Source organism: Peromyscus leucopus, chromosome 5, assembly GCF_004664715.2.
Source record: "Peromyscus leucopus breed LL Stock chromosome 5, UCI_PerLeu_2.1, whole genome shotgun sequence".
In the NCBI taxonomy this organism is placed as follows: domain Eukaryota; kingdom Metazoa; phylum Chordata; class Mammalia; order Rodentia; family Cricetidae; genus Peromyscus; species Peromyscus leucopus.
In genome coordinates, this window is record NC_051067.1 from 90,637,508 (window position 1) to 90,651,816 (window position 14,309).

Genomic DNA, 14,309 nt, shown 5'->3' on the forward strand with positions numbered 1-14,309 from the left:
CTTCGGCGGCCGGCTGCCACCGTGGGAAGGCTGGGGACGCTCTCGGAGCGCCTGTGGGTAGGCCTCCACCGCGGGGATCGTAGCGCGTGGCAACCGGCTGCGGCTGCACATCTGGGGCTGCCGGCCCCCCGTGGGTCCGTCCAGCCGTCCCGGCCTCGCGGCTGTTACACTCCAAACCCTGACAGCTGCCGCGAGGGGGGTCCCGGATGTCGTCGCCGCGGGCGTCCCCCCTCCGCCGCCCCCGCTTGCCCCTGCTCCCAGCCCGGAGCTAGCCCCTCTGCGGAGGACGACAACTCCGGAGCTTACCGCGCCCGGCAGAGCCCCCAGCCTCCCCTCACAGTCAGATGGCGACGTTGTCACACGGCCATTTGGTTGTGGAAAGTCGTGGTTTTTCTTGTGCCTTTTAATGATTGTGGAGTGAGTCACGGCATCTTGCCGCCATGAAGTCCAGGACTCTTGACCACTCCCAGACTTTATAGAAATGATGGGCAAATGTTCTGCTTTTCTCAGAGAGCGACGTATCCTCAGTTGGTACTGGAATTGACCCGTGAATTTCCTAGTTGAATGCCTGTCTATAGGGCTTTGGAGAGGCACTTCGTAGCACCCCTTACTCTTCCCATTAGTGACTTAATCTGTTTTTGTTTTTTTTTTCCGTTTGTTGCATCTTAAGCTTCTTGATCAGGGATGGTGTCTTTATTCAAAATATCTTTAGCCTTTCAAGGCGCAATATATTGTAGGCATTTAGTATTTGTTGCAAATGAATGATGGCCAAAGCTGAATTCCTACATCCCATGAGCTACATAAGTATTTTCTCTTTTTTGATGGTAAAGTTGGTAACTAAGGAATAACTCTCAAAACAGATTTTGTTGGTTTACCCTTTTCTTCTCAGGGACTACTAACTAGGGAGTTAGGATAGTAACACCTGCCTTGTAGTCACTGGGCCTGAAACTACTTTCTGCACACAGGACAGTAACGTAAGTGTTACTGTCCTGTGTCTGTCAGTTGATAGTGAATGTATTCAGTATAATCAGAAGCTTTTTATATATATTTGAACCAAAATGTGCTTAAGGTTTTACTTTTTTAATTAACGTAGCTCACCTCTACAAACAGAACAAAAACAGACAAAAAAAATTGTTTCACATTTACCAGTTGCTGAAAGGCAAGCCATTAAAAATCAAAGCTATGTGCCTTTCCCAACTTATTATGCTTTATAAGGCTAATTTACAGTAAGCCTAGGTCATAATATCTCATGAGATCTTAGACTGGACGCGTTTCTCAGGTGTGTGCCTCTCACCAGAGTCATTGCTTTAGTAGTGTCTGTTTTGAACCGTCCGTCTTCAGATCTGAAATATCTTCAAACCTTTTTGTATTCCCTAAAGTTTGTGGCTTTAACCTTCCTCTGCAAGCTTTTCTGTGCCAAGTTCTTATTGGAAAGAAGGGAACTCCTTTTCCCTAATTCTTGGAAATAATACGGAAATTGAACAAGTAGTGTTTACCTATGTAACTGTTATACAAAGAATCTATATTCATTTTTCTTAAATGTAAAATAATTTATCATTATATTATGTAAATGAACTTGATTAGCCACCTCAGATGTTTCTGTTCCCCATATGTATTATATATTATAGACTTAATAATTTGAAAATTAGATAGTTTTAGTACCTTAACAACAATAAAGACCAACATAAGCAATTTCATAGTGAAAGATTTGTTTATCTCTGAAAAGGAGTTCATTTGCCAGGTAATTTGTAAAAAAAAATTATTATTTGTATTGGAATGCATGGTGCCCAATTTAGTAGCAGCTTTGCTAAAATAATAAACTTCTTAGAAAAGTCACATGATTTGGCTTAGGGTTTTAAATTAACTTTAAGGTAAAGTAAAATCATTTAATTTCTTCTAACTTAGGAGACCTGGATCAGTTTTTAAAGAAGTGACCTTGTTTGTCAGCATAGCTCTGTTAAGGTTTCATTTTTTCATTAACGTAGCTAAAGATGTGATCTGATAATCTGTAAGTGATGAAAACATTTGGGTCAGAGAGGAAAACCTGTTTTGGGGGATGAAGAGGAAATAGTCTAGGGCAGCATTGAGGAGCAATCTTGCTTATGTCCCTCATTAATCATATTAATGGCTATATTGGTTGAGGATCACAGAAAAGGCTAGCAAAATATCTTTGCAAATGGATAGTCTTGGCTTTTGGTTTCTCCATTATGTGTGAAATAAAACAGAGTCTGAAGGCACTGTTAGGGTATATTCCTTTCGGTCACATGAGGGATTAATGTCAATATATCAAACCCAATATCATAAAAGATAAAAGTTAAATTTGCTTTGATCTAAATTCTGTGTAGATGTTATATATCAAGACTTAAAAGAGTCTTGAAAGAATGGTATATATGTATAGTGAATTGCTATAAACATAAAAACCTGGACAGTAACATGATGGTCACAGCTCTAGTTTTCCCTTTCCATCAGTAGTAGTCATTATAGTCAATTGGAAAACAAAATTAATCATTGGTTTATAGGAACAAAGAAGAAACATCTTTAGATTGTGTGTGTGTGTGTGTGTTTTCAATATATAGACCATTTTATAAGTTTATATTCATACAGTGATATTAATATTAATTATTGAGCCTTTGTGTAATATTTTTAATCTGTCAAGTATAAGCTTCTATCCTTGATGTTTTAATATTCCTGATTACTCATTTCCCAAAAGAACTTTAGCTTTGGTTTATATGACATATTTTTTGCCCAAGAGATTGGATTGTATATATAAATTTTGGAAGAATTAATTTTTTGAAAACAACTATTTTATTATAAAAACTGAGATAGCACTTTTTATTTGGTTAGATCTTTTAGGATTTAATGTTCTTGAGTATTTTCCCATGCATGTGTGTATTAAACCTAAGTGGGTTTTTTTGTTTTGTTTTGTTTTGTTTCATTTTAAGTGGCACCTATTTCCTAATATAAATCCATTGTGTAAAATTTTGTTTTCCCACCTGAATAGACTTAGCTGTTCCTAATCATTTTTAAATTTTCCAAATAAACATATAAACTCCATATAATTATTTGTGTCCTCCTTTTATGCCTATTATTTCTCTTTATGTGATTATATTGAATTTGTTGTAACTTTGTTCATTTATCTTTAATAGGAGAGCCTGATATTTTTTGTTACAATTATGGCAGACAAATTAACAAGAATTGCTATTGTCAACCATGACAAATGCAAACCTAAGAAATGTCGACAGGAGTGCAAGAAGAGCTGCCCTGTGGTTCGAATGGGTAAGGGGTCCTGCTGGCCATCTGAGGGTAGAAAGTGGCTGTGGAAAAGCAAACGGGTGTGAGAGCTTCAGAGAGGCTTTAGCGGATACTGTATTAATCTCTGTTAGTGTCTGTGAACTACAAAGGTGAGAAAGTTAGAATTTATTGTAAGCTTTTATTAGTTTGTGACTAAATGGTCCTTTGAAAAGAACTTATAGAATGTCATTGTTAAGACATTCACTAAACCAAAAGTTAACTGCAATCTTTTCTATTCTATAAAATTTTATAATTGAGTCACAGGGGAATGATTACCAGAATCTTTACATTAGATGTTGTTTTCATCTTGAAACCAATAAATAAATAAGTTTTAGCTTAGTGACAATCATTTCATGGGGTATTGCTAGATTTCAGGACTAAGTATATCTAGCGATTAAGTTGGCAAATTGTTGGTGGCCTTTCAGCATTGGCTACATGACTACTGTCTTGTAGTAGTGACTTCGAGACTTTAGATGGTATCTGTTCGTGTCTCCTGTGCTTTTCAGAAATTCAATTGTTGATGTCTTGAATACTGAGCTTAATTTGTATCTGTATACTAGAAAACTGCTTTTGGGGGTTTCATTTACCTAACTGAAATATTTTATTCCTGTCTGTGGTGTGCCTTTCCATTTTTAAGACATGCTTTCTTTTACGAGTTAAAGAGTCAGTTAGTGTATGCAGGACTCTGGGGTTGCATCCAAAGCACCAAAAAACAAATTCAAGTCAGTCAACTTAAACACAATAATATTTCAAGGTTTACCATATTTTTACTGCTATTAGATAAACAGAGTATATTGGCCATTTGCTTATTGCCTGGCAAGAATACATAATTAATAAATCTAGTTATTTAATTCAGAATGCGCCCCACCAAACACTAATTTAAGAAATTGTCTTTGCTGTTGAAACTTTTGTATAGGGTTTCCAGAAACAGCATTTTCTGAATAACAATCTTAAAGGTGTTCTGATAAAGGAAATTGTTTTTCTTTCCCAGGAAAATTATGCATAGAGGTTACACCCCAGAGCAAAATAGCGTGGATTTCTGAGACTCTCTGTATTGGTTGTGGTATTTGTATTAAGGTATGTGATAATATTTTATTTATCGAGTCAAAAATAAAATCTGAAAATTCTAAGTACTTTTTTTTTTTTTAAAGACAAAAGTATAGGGCATATAAATTAAAAATAAGTTTAAGGAAGTAATATTCTTATGACAGTATTATTGCTTTTTTAAATTATTGAAACCACTTTTATTACTATCTTACATTTATTTGTGTGTGTGTGTGTGTGTGTGTGTGTGTGTGTGTGTGTGTGTGTGTGTGTAACGCGCTCATGTCTGGGTGCCTCTGCCACAGTGTGCGTGTGGAGGTTGGAGGATAATATGCAGGTATCCGTGCTTCTACCATATGGGTTCCAGGGATCAAACTCAGATCACCAGACTTGGTGGCAAGCATCTTTACCTACTGAGCCATCTTTCTGGTCCCCAAACCCAACTTACTTTATTTACTTATTTAATTTATTTGGGAGTTCTAGTGATCTTTAATGATGGTATGCAAGACCGGTGGATTCACTAAGCCCCTCTCTTTCTTCTGGTGGCATCTAAGATGAAAACTGAGGGGAGATGCTCAGTGTGGTGGATGCTGATGGGGCAGGGACTCCACAGCAGCTTCTCTCTTCCTCTCTTGCTTTTGCTGGAGTGTGTGGTTCAGGATTCCTTACTCTTTGGAGGTTGCATGAACTATGAAGTCCCTCATGCTGTTGCTAGAGCCAATAGTCATACCTGGAAATGAGCTTGACAAGGTGGCTGCTGAGACCAGTGTCGACCCCCGCATCAAAGATGAAAGAGGGCAGTGTGTTGCTCATGAAGTCATAGAAGACACCTGGTCCTCAGCCCAGGATGGATGCTCTTTAGGCCTCCCTCCAATGTCTGCTTCACTATCTTCTTGATGTCATCACATTGTCAGCTCTCTCCAGGTGGCAGGTCAGATCGACCATGGACACAGTGGGAGTAGGAATATGGAAGGCCATACCAGTGCGCTTCCTTTTCAACTCTGGAATGACTGACTACAGTCTTAGTGGAGCTAGTGGATGCAGAGATGATGTTCTGGCCAGCTCTATGGCTGTCATCACAGTTTCCCAGAGGGACCATCTATAGTCTTCTGGGTGGCAATGATAGCATGGACTGTGGTCCTGAGTCCTTCAGTGATATCAAAGTTGTCATTGATGACCTTGTCTAGGGGCACTAAGCAGTTGGTGGTGACAGAGACATTACTGACGATCTTGAGTGAGGTTTTTCATCCTTACCTTGGTTAATGCCCATCACAAAAATGGGAGCCATCAGCAGAAGTGGCAGATAGGATAAATGACCTTTTCAGCTCCACCACTCAAGTGAGCCCTGGCCTTCTCCATAATAATGAAGATACCATTGGACCCTCAGCACCAGCATCACCCTACTTGGTTTGGATAGATCACACTCCTTGAAGATAGAAGCAGCCTTCCTATCATTGACAAGTTTCCCAGTGTCACTCTTGACTGCTATGGAAATGCCATGGTTGTAATCACATTGGAACATGGATACCATGTAGTTGAGCTCAGTGAAGGGACCATTTATAGCAACAGTATCCACTTTGCCAGAGTTAAAGGCAACATGCAATCCAGGCACCCAGTGTGGCCAAATCTGTTCACTCCAGCCTTCACCATCATGTTTCAGAGATAAGGCTGGTACTGCCTAAGGAGGTGCATCTGTCTCTGGACCTGAAAGGAACAGAGAACCCAAAATTAGTGGATCACTGAGATGTCCTGGTAGAAAACGGCACTTTTCGAGCCAGTCTGATGACCCGATTTCAAGTTGAAGAACCCACTTAGCTGTAGAGAGACCCAGCTCCCTAGATATGTCTTCTGAGCTCTACATGTGCACTGTGGCTTACACACCCATGCACACTCAGTAATAAAAATTTTTAAGCAAGTAATTGTCCTATACAGCTTGGTAAAGATATTTCTAACTAGATTATTTCTCTGTATTCAGCTTTTTATTACATGAAAATTTTGTAGCAAGTGTTTGCCAAAATATTCTGGAAATAAAGTATAATTGACATAATATTTTCTCAAGTCTATTTTTGTTTTGAGACTGGGCTCACTAATTAACTTCAGGTGGCCTGGAACATGCTCTGTAGAGCAGGCTAACCTTCAACTCACAGAGATCCTCCTGCCTCTACCTCCTGAGTGCTGAGATTAAAAGCGTGCGCCACTACACCTGGCCCAAGTTTATTTAATTTTGAATTTACCATTCTCAAGTAGAAATATAGCAAAAAGAAAAAAATCTTGTTTAATCTAAAAATGCTTTACTATATCTTATATAGGCACCTGTTGTATTTATTCCAGTAGTATAATTTTAAGCATCTTAAATTTTGTTACATTGAATAATTGACTTTTTACTTATGAGTGGTAAATCTCCAGCTTTAGCTTATAAGAGAAATTTAGCAACTGGATACTTACCTATAAATTGTTCACATAAGCCATAGGTATGTTTTATATTGGTTTTTTAATCCTTATTTAAGTATCAAGAAAAGTTACATGGACTCTGGGAATGTCGTCTCTTATTTTGAAAATGTAAACAGGAAGTGCTAGTCCTGGAAACTATTTACTGGTCATTTGTTATGTGTGCCTGCCTGTATGCTGGCGTTAGGGATCTGGTGTGAGCATTACAGTGTCATCTATTCTGTTTTTCTTTTTGATGCTGTGAGAAAATAATATGCCAGAGATTTAGATAATGTCTGAATGCCTATAAACGCTAATTAAATCAGCTCTCAGTAATGGAGGAGGAAGTAATACATTCATCCTGAGCACTGAATAGTCCACATCATTATGAGTGTGGATTTCTTTTCCATGGCACCTAGCAGTTGAAAACCACCTGTGGCCTATTTGTAGGCATTTTTTATACATTGATGAAAAGAGGAGAATAGAAAATGTTGTAAAAATGTAGCAGTACAGTTAGGGGGCAGAAATTATTAGAAAATAAAATAATTGTTTTGATTTGTTTTCTTTAATTTGTTATGTTTTCATAATTTGAAAAGAAAATTCACTGAATTCTTTTTGAATCAGAGCTCTAAGCTGACCTTGTCATTCCTGGTTATGTCTCTATCATTGTGTATACTTTAGAGATACATTTAGCCACATTATGACTGCTTTCTTTTTTTCTTTAGTATGCATGTACGTAAGTGGGTAGATGTACATATGGAGGCCAGAGGTCAGAAGTCATGTGTCTTTCTCAATTGCATCTCACCTTGTACTTTTTTTTTCTTTTTCTTTTTTTATTTATTTTATTTTATTTTACAATTCCATTCAGTTCTACATATCAGCCACAGGTTCCCCTGTTCTCCCCCCTCTCACCCCCTCCCCTTACCTCCAGCACATCCCCCATTCCCATCTCCTCCAGGGCAAATCCTCCCCCCGAGGACTGCGATCAACCTGGTAGACTCAGTCCAGACAGGTCTAGTCCCTTCCTCCCAGACTGAGCCAAGTGTCCCTGCATAAGCTCCAGTTTTCAAACAGCCAACTCATGCAATGAGCACAGGACTTGATGCCACTGCCTAGACGCCTCCCAAACAGATCAAGCCAATCAACTGTCTCACCTATTCAGAGGGCCTGATCTAGCTGGGGGCCCCTCAGCCTTTGGTTCATAGTTCATGTGTTTCCATTCATTTGGCTATTTTTTTTTTTCAATAATTGAGTAAAACCGAAATTTATTATAAGCCAGGAAGGTCTCTGACTAAACCTGGACCTTACTAGGCTGGGTTGACCTACTGGCCAGCAAGCCCCATGGATCTTCCTTTTCCTACCTCCAGCTTGAGATTTTAGGAACACACTGTCATGAGTGCTGGGAATAGATCTAACCTGAGTTAGAACCACTGAGCCATCTCCTCAGCCCACACACTACCACTGCCCTTAGTGACTTTCTTATACTTGCCGTTCTTATTCCGTGAACATTTATCTGATAGTCAAATACTGTATTGAATAAGTTAACAGAAAAGCATTAGGTTTTGATCCAGTATATAAGCTATTGGCAGGATAGAAATAGCCCTCTCCCCTAAATGATACAATCCAGACACCTTAAAAGACTTTACCTAGTGTAGGAAAGCCGCAAACGAGGACAGAAATAGTTTAAGGGGAAGAAAACCTCTGTTATAGAGAGATTATGGAAAGCACTGCACACTACTGTCTGATCTATAATCACTGATCTATCAGTCATGAAGAGTATTAAATTTGTCAAATCAGCTTTAATCTTCAAAGAACTTGATTTTTATTTTTAAGTACATAAGATAAAAATTACCTTTCATTTGTAAAACTCATGCTTGGAAGATTTCAATAAAAATATTCTTAATCTGTTTGCATCGTGTATTTTATAAATTAATGTATGATTTTTTTTTTTTTATTTTAAATAACAGAAATGCCCCTTTGGCGCCTTATCAATTGTCAATTTGCCAAGCAACTTGGAAAAAGAAACAACGCATCGATATTGTGCCAATGCTTTCAAGCTTCACAGGTATATTTCTCTTTACTTCAGTCAAGGGTTAAAATTCCCTTAGAGTTTTTAGAGAAGTATAACAAAATGATATTGAACATCTGCCAAAGAGTAATAGAATATTATAAAATGCAAGGTTATATTTATATGTCAGCAGTTGCCAGGTATGGTGGCACATGTCTTTGATCCCAGCACTTGAGAGGCAGAGGCAGGAGGATCTCTGTAAGTTCCAGGCTAGCCTGGTCTGTATAGTTAGTTCTAGACCAACCAAGGCTACCTTAATGAGATCCTATCTCAAAAAAACAAACAAAAAATGTCAGTAGTTCATTCTGGTTGATATTAGAATTAATTCCTGAGGGAATTTAAAACAACTACAAAAGCTTTAGCCCAGTTAAATTATGTCATAAATGGATATAGAAATTGATGTGTGGAAGGTAAAAACATCTCAGATCATCCTAAAATACGATCACAGTTGACAATCACCATTGTTCATAATACCCTATCCTAAATAACCTTAAATGAAACCTTACATATTCACAGAATATTATGCTGACTTGAGCTTCATATTAAATCACTAGGTTCTTAATTCTTATTTTTTTCTGCTGAATATTAATATATTAATATGCAATATATTGCAGTATATTTAATCTGAAAGTCTAGATTTTACGAATAAAAAGGTCTTTTCACCCAGCCAGCTGTTAGAGGCCAAAAATAAGAGGGAGTGTGGCATACAAAGTTTGTAGTTGGTGTGGCACTTCCCTCCTTAAAAGCAAGTGGCGGGACAGAAAGGAAAAAAGTGACAGTGTGGGGTGTGCTTGCTGTGGAATTTTTACTGTGTGCTAAAGCTGAGCCTTAACTGTAAAGAAAAATGTTGAATTAGATAAATAAAATTGGGGGTGTTAATTGATGGTGGAAACATTTCTAACAATTAGTTTCACTTGGCTGTTTCCTCCCTAATAGTGCTTAGTATGTATTTCTTAGCATGTTAATGGGTATGTGTAACATGCAAGTGTTTAGAGTCTATCTATCATCCTGCTGTTGGGTACCTTTACCTATCTAATACTGAGTCTTGTTTTTTTTTTTTTTCTTTTTTTCCCCGGTATTGTAATAGGTTGCCTATCCCTCGTCCAGGTGAAGTTTTGGGATTAGTTGGAACTAATGGTATTGGAAAGTCAACTGCATTAAAAATTTTAGCAGGAAAGCAAAAGCCAAACCTTGGAAAGTATGATGTACGTATTAACAGACTATGAAAATTAATATCTGTGTCTTTTCTGTGATTTTTTTTTTTTTTTTTTTTTTTTTTTTTGAGGAGAGGGATGAGTATAATTTTTTTTGATGTTCTTATTTTTAAGTTAATTTGTGGGATTGAAGTTCAAAGATGTTGTATGGCCCAAGTTTGGTTTGATTTAGTTTGGTTTTTTAAGACATGCTCTTACTATGTATCCTCAGACCTTGAACTAAAAAGTCCTCTTGACTCAGCCTCCCAATACTGGTACACATTACCATGTATGGATTTTGTTCTTTTTGTTAATATTGTTTGTTGGGGGTGTTGGGTTTTTGTTGTTTAGTTTTGTATCTGTATGTGGCAAGTTTCGTTTTCCATCCTTTCTAAATTAAGATCTGTTAGTGTTGCTTAACTGAAAATTCATAGTTCACTTAAACTTTTGAATTGGTATGCCTTGATTTGAAATTGTATATTTCTAATCTTAATTTAGAAGAAGTCTTCATTTAGACATATTTAATTTTATTTAGCATCCATCTCCTTTGTATTTTTATCTTAAATTCTGATAACTGTTATATATGTTTCTAGGATCCGCCTGATTGGCAAGAGATCTTGACTTATTTCCGTGGATCTGAATTACAAAATTACTTCACCAAAATTCTAGAAGATGACCTAAAAGCCATTATCAAACCTCAATATGTAGACCAAATTCCCAAGGCTGCAAAGGTCAGTTCGTTTATAGAGAGAGAGGGGCTATATATTATAGATTCTAGTAGAGGAATAAAAGTTATATCAAAGTAGACTTGTTTTACTTCATGACTTTTTAATGCTACAGGAAAATAGTGATAATTTTCTGTTATGATAGGGGACAGTGGGGTCTATTTTGGACCGAAAAGATGAAACAAAGACACAGGCAATTGTATGTCAGCAGCTTGGTAAGTATTTGAGTACATGCTTTTAATAGATTGCATTTGGTCATAATTGTCTTTATGTGGGTTGCTAAATTCATGAGGAAAGCTTTCATAATTATATTACTGTTACTACACACTTTTAAATTGGAGTATCATTCAAACCCAGAGTACTGACATGCGGTATGCATTTTGCCCAGAAGAGGTGAAATGGAATTTATAACATTGAACACAATGCTTCTGATTATTCTTTGTAGATTTAACTCACCTTAAAGAACGAAATGTTGAAGATCTTTCAGGAGGAGAGTTGCAGAGATTTGCTTGTGCTGTCGTTTGCATACAAAAAGCTGATATGTAGGTTACTTTACACTTTTTGTGTATCTTAATCTTTGTGAGTTTGTATTTATAGTACTGCTAATACAGTAGTAATCTTGAAAGGAGTAACTACTAAAGATATTTAAAGCTCTGATTTTGAAGTAATATGTTAAAGCAGTCATATATCCATGACCCGTTTCCCCTGTTAGGAGTCCCAAGGCAGGGAAGTCGTCTGTTCTTATGAGTAGTTTTTTATGCTGTACATAAGCTCTCTGTCCAGGTCAGTAAGCTTTCTAAATATCTCAAGTGAAAGATGGTCTTTGGACTAGTTACAGTCAGAGTAGCATGCTATGTGAGGGAGAAATGGAAGAAGAGAGGCAGAGCTCTTTTGCTACTTACTAATATCGCCCTCCTCTCAGATTCCTGCTCCCATCCTTTTCCACATTTCTGCTCTGGTGAATAATCAAGCTCCTTCTCCACAAAGTACTCAGTGAAATGCTGTGCATGAGAAACAATCTACTTTAAAGCTTTTGGACTTGAGGCAATTAAGAAAATGTGTCTTTGAGGCCAGTAAAATGGCTCAGTGGAAGGGGTACTTGTCACCACGCCTTACCCGAGTTCAGTTCCTCAGAACCACAAGGTGCAAAGAGAACCAATTCAACAGAGTTGTTCTTTGACCTCCTCATGCAGGCAGTGACAACCCTAAACACACACACACACACACACACAAAATAAATACAGTTTAAGATAAAAAAGAAAGGGGCTCTTCAGACTACTTCAGACTGGATCCGGATACTTTTCATGAAACAGTAAGCAGTTAATAAGTCAGTCCAATCTTCAAAGCTCTCCTCAAATTTGTAGGTATATATTTCTGCTTTTTGTAATTATTTTCTTTCTTCTCCTGAACAAAATATAGTTTTACCATTACAATTAGCCTCCTTTCGTTGGTACATGAAATTTCTAATTCTGTTAAGTCAGAGCCATGATTGTGCTACATAAAAAGAATATATATGATGGAATTATTTTAGGTTATTCAAACTGAGCATACTTGCTTTTTTTCTTAGTTTTATGTTTGATGAACCTTCCAGTTACCTCGATGTCAAGCAGCGTTTAAAAGCTGCCATTACTATTCGATCTCTAATAAATCCAGATAGGTAAGTATAGATCCAGTACATTTCTGTGTTCTTTTGTTGGGGGAATTTTACAGATATTTAAAGATTAAACAAATTCATGTTTTCCATCTTGATCATTTGTAAGCAACCACCCAAATTTCCCTTCCTCTATCCTAGACTATAGGTTCTTAGTGCAAGATTTGTGTATTGGTACCTCTGATTTTATGTAGCATCTAAATTTTGTATATACGTGTGCTGTGTGTATGTTTTTTGGGGAAAACATCTTAGTTTTTAAAACTAGGTCCTCAAATGCAAATCTCAGTCTTGTACATACAAACCACACATGCTTAAGACATAATCACCAGAATTATGTTCTGGTGTTTACAGTCTCACTGAACAGAAAAAAGTTCTTAGTAACTTCTATGATCCATTCACAATTCCATGTGTTGAGTATACTGCTTCTCAGTTTTCAGAGTTTCTTAATTCATCATTGCCTTTGATGCTTCTGGTAATTTTATTAGGTCTTTAGGTAGAATTCACGTTTTACAGTTGAGGGAGCATATGATCTAAAAAGTTTATTATTCAGTGGTGCAGATTTATTTGACAAGACTGTAACCAGAATACAGGAGAATTTTGCTACAGTGTGTTTTTATACCATAACGCCTCTCTTTAGTTACTGATTTGATAAACATTGTTTGAAGATAACAGAAGTCTCAAGGGATCAGAAAACGAAGTGAGAACTCTAAAGAATAAAGATAGATATGGGCTTTCTAGACATTGTTGGTGTCTGTAATGTTGGTCATGGGTTTTAACGCCCTCTGCAGATGGAAGCTTGTTTCTTGTATTGGATTATCATACATAATATGCCAGGACTCTGAACTTTTGCTTTCTTAGCAAAAAGGCAAATTGGAAACACGTTACTCATCGGGAACCGGAAATGCCAAGGAAAAGGACATTGGAATCAGAGTGACGATTCCCCTTTCATTATGTTGTTGTGCAAACAGGTCATACAGCTATAGAACTGAACCTTCAGAGTGAGAAAGCAGTATAAGGAGTCTTGGAACTTCTTAGCCTTATGGTGTGGAGAATCAAATAACAATGCATTTGGGAGGGCTATGCCCTCAGCTCTGAGTACAATTTTTACAGGTGAAGATGAACATGAGTTTAGCTCTCAGAAAGTATAAAAAGCAGCTGTCTCTAAACTTAGTCAATATACACAACAAGATAACAGTGTTAGAATTTCATCTTACATTCTGAAAGAGCCTTTAAAATAATATAAAATGGCTGGGCGGTGGTGGCACATGCCTTTAATCTCAGCACTTGGGAGGCAGATCCAGGCAGATCTCTGTGAGTTCGAGGCCAGTCTGGTCTACAAAGCAAGTTCCAGGAAAGGCGCAAAGCTACACAGAGAAACCCTGTCTCAAAAAACCAAAATAATAATAATAATAATAATAATAATATAAAATGTTTTAAAATATTAAAAACCCTAAGATTTTGATGAATAAATGTTCAAAAGCCCAGACAAATCTAAAACTTAAAAGTGTAAAGGATTGGGAAGATGACTTAATTTGGAATGTCATTCTCATGCAAACATGAGGACTTGAGTTTAGTCCCAGAGCCTGAGAAAAGGCCAAGCTCAGCAGTATGGACCTGTAATCCCAGTGCTGGGAAGGTGAAAGTAAAAAGATCCCTGGGTTTGCCAGTCAGCCAGTGTAGCCAGTCAGTGAACTCCAAGTTCAGTGAAGGAGCCTGCCTTCAAAAATGAGGTAGAGAAGCAATTGAAGAAGATATGGGTGTTGGCCTCTAGCCTCCGGGAGTATGCACATCTGTGGGCAAAGCAACATACATGTACCCACACAGAAAAACTTGTACAAATACACACACAGCAACATTAAAAACTCCCTGGACTAATTAGAAACGTAAAACGATATTGGGAACATTAAAAC

The 14,309-nt window shown here is 37.4% G+C and overlaps 1 protein-coding gene across 1 annotated transcript in view; it reads left to right on the forward strand.

Annotated features, from left to right (window-relative positions):
• The window catches only part of Abce1 (ATP binding cassette subfamily E member 1), a 28,955-nt gene that overhangs the window by 214 nt on the left and 14,432 nt on the right, over positions 1-14,309 (forward strand). The window contains exons 2-9 of the mRNA XM_028881764.1: positions 3,147-3,276; positions 4,283-4,368; positions 8,730-8,827; positions 9,918-10,035; positions 10,617-10,754; positions 10,894-10,963; positions 11,194-11,290; positions 12,316-12,405. Of these exons, the coding sequence (XP_028737597.1) occupies positions 3,174-3,276; positions 4,283-4,368; positions 8,730-8,827; positions 9,918-10,035; positions 10,617-10,754; positions 10,894-10,963; positions 11,194-11,290; positions 12,316-12,405 (800 nt within the window). The 5' untranslated portion in view covers positions 3,147-3,173. The remainder of the gene's footprint in view (positions 1-3,146; positions 3,277-4,282; positions 4,369-8,729; positions 8,828-9,917; positions 10,036-10,616; positions 10,755-10,893; positions 10,964-11,193; positions 11,291-12,315; positions 12,406-14,309) is intronic.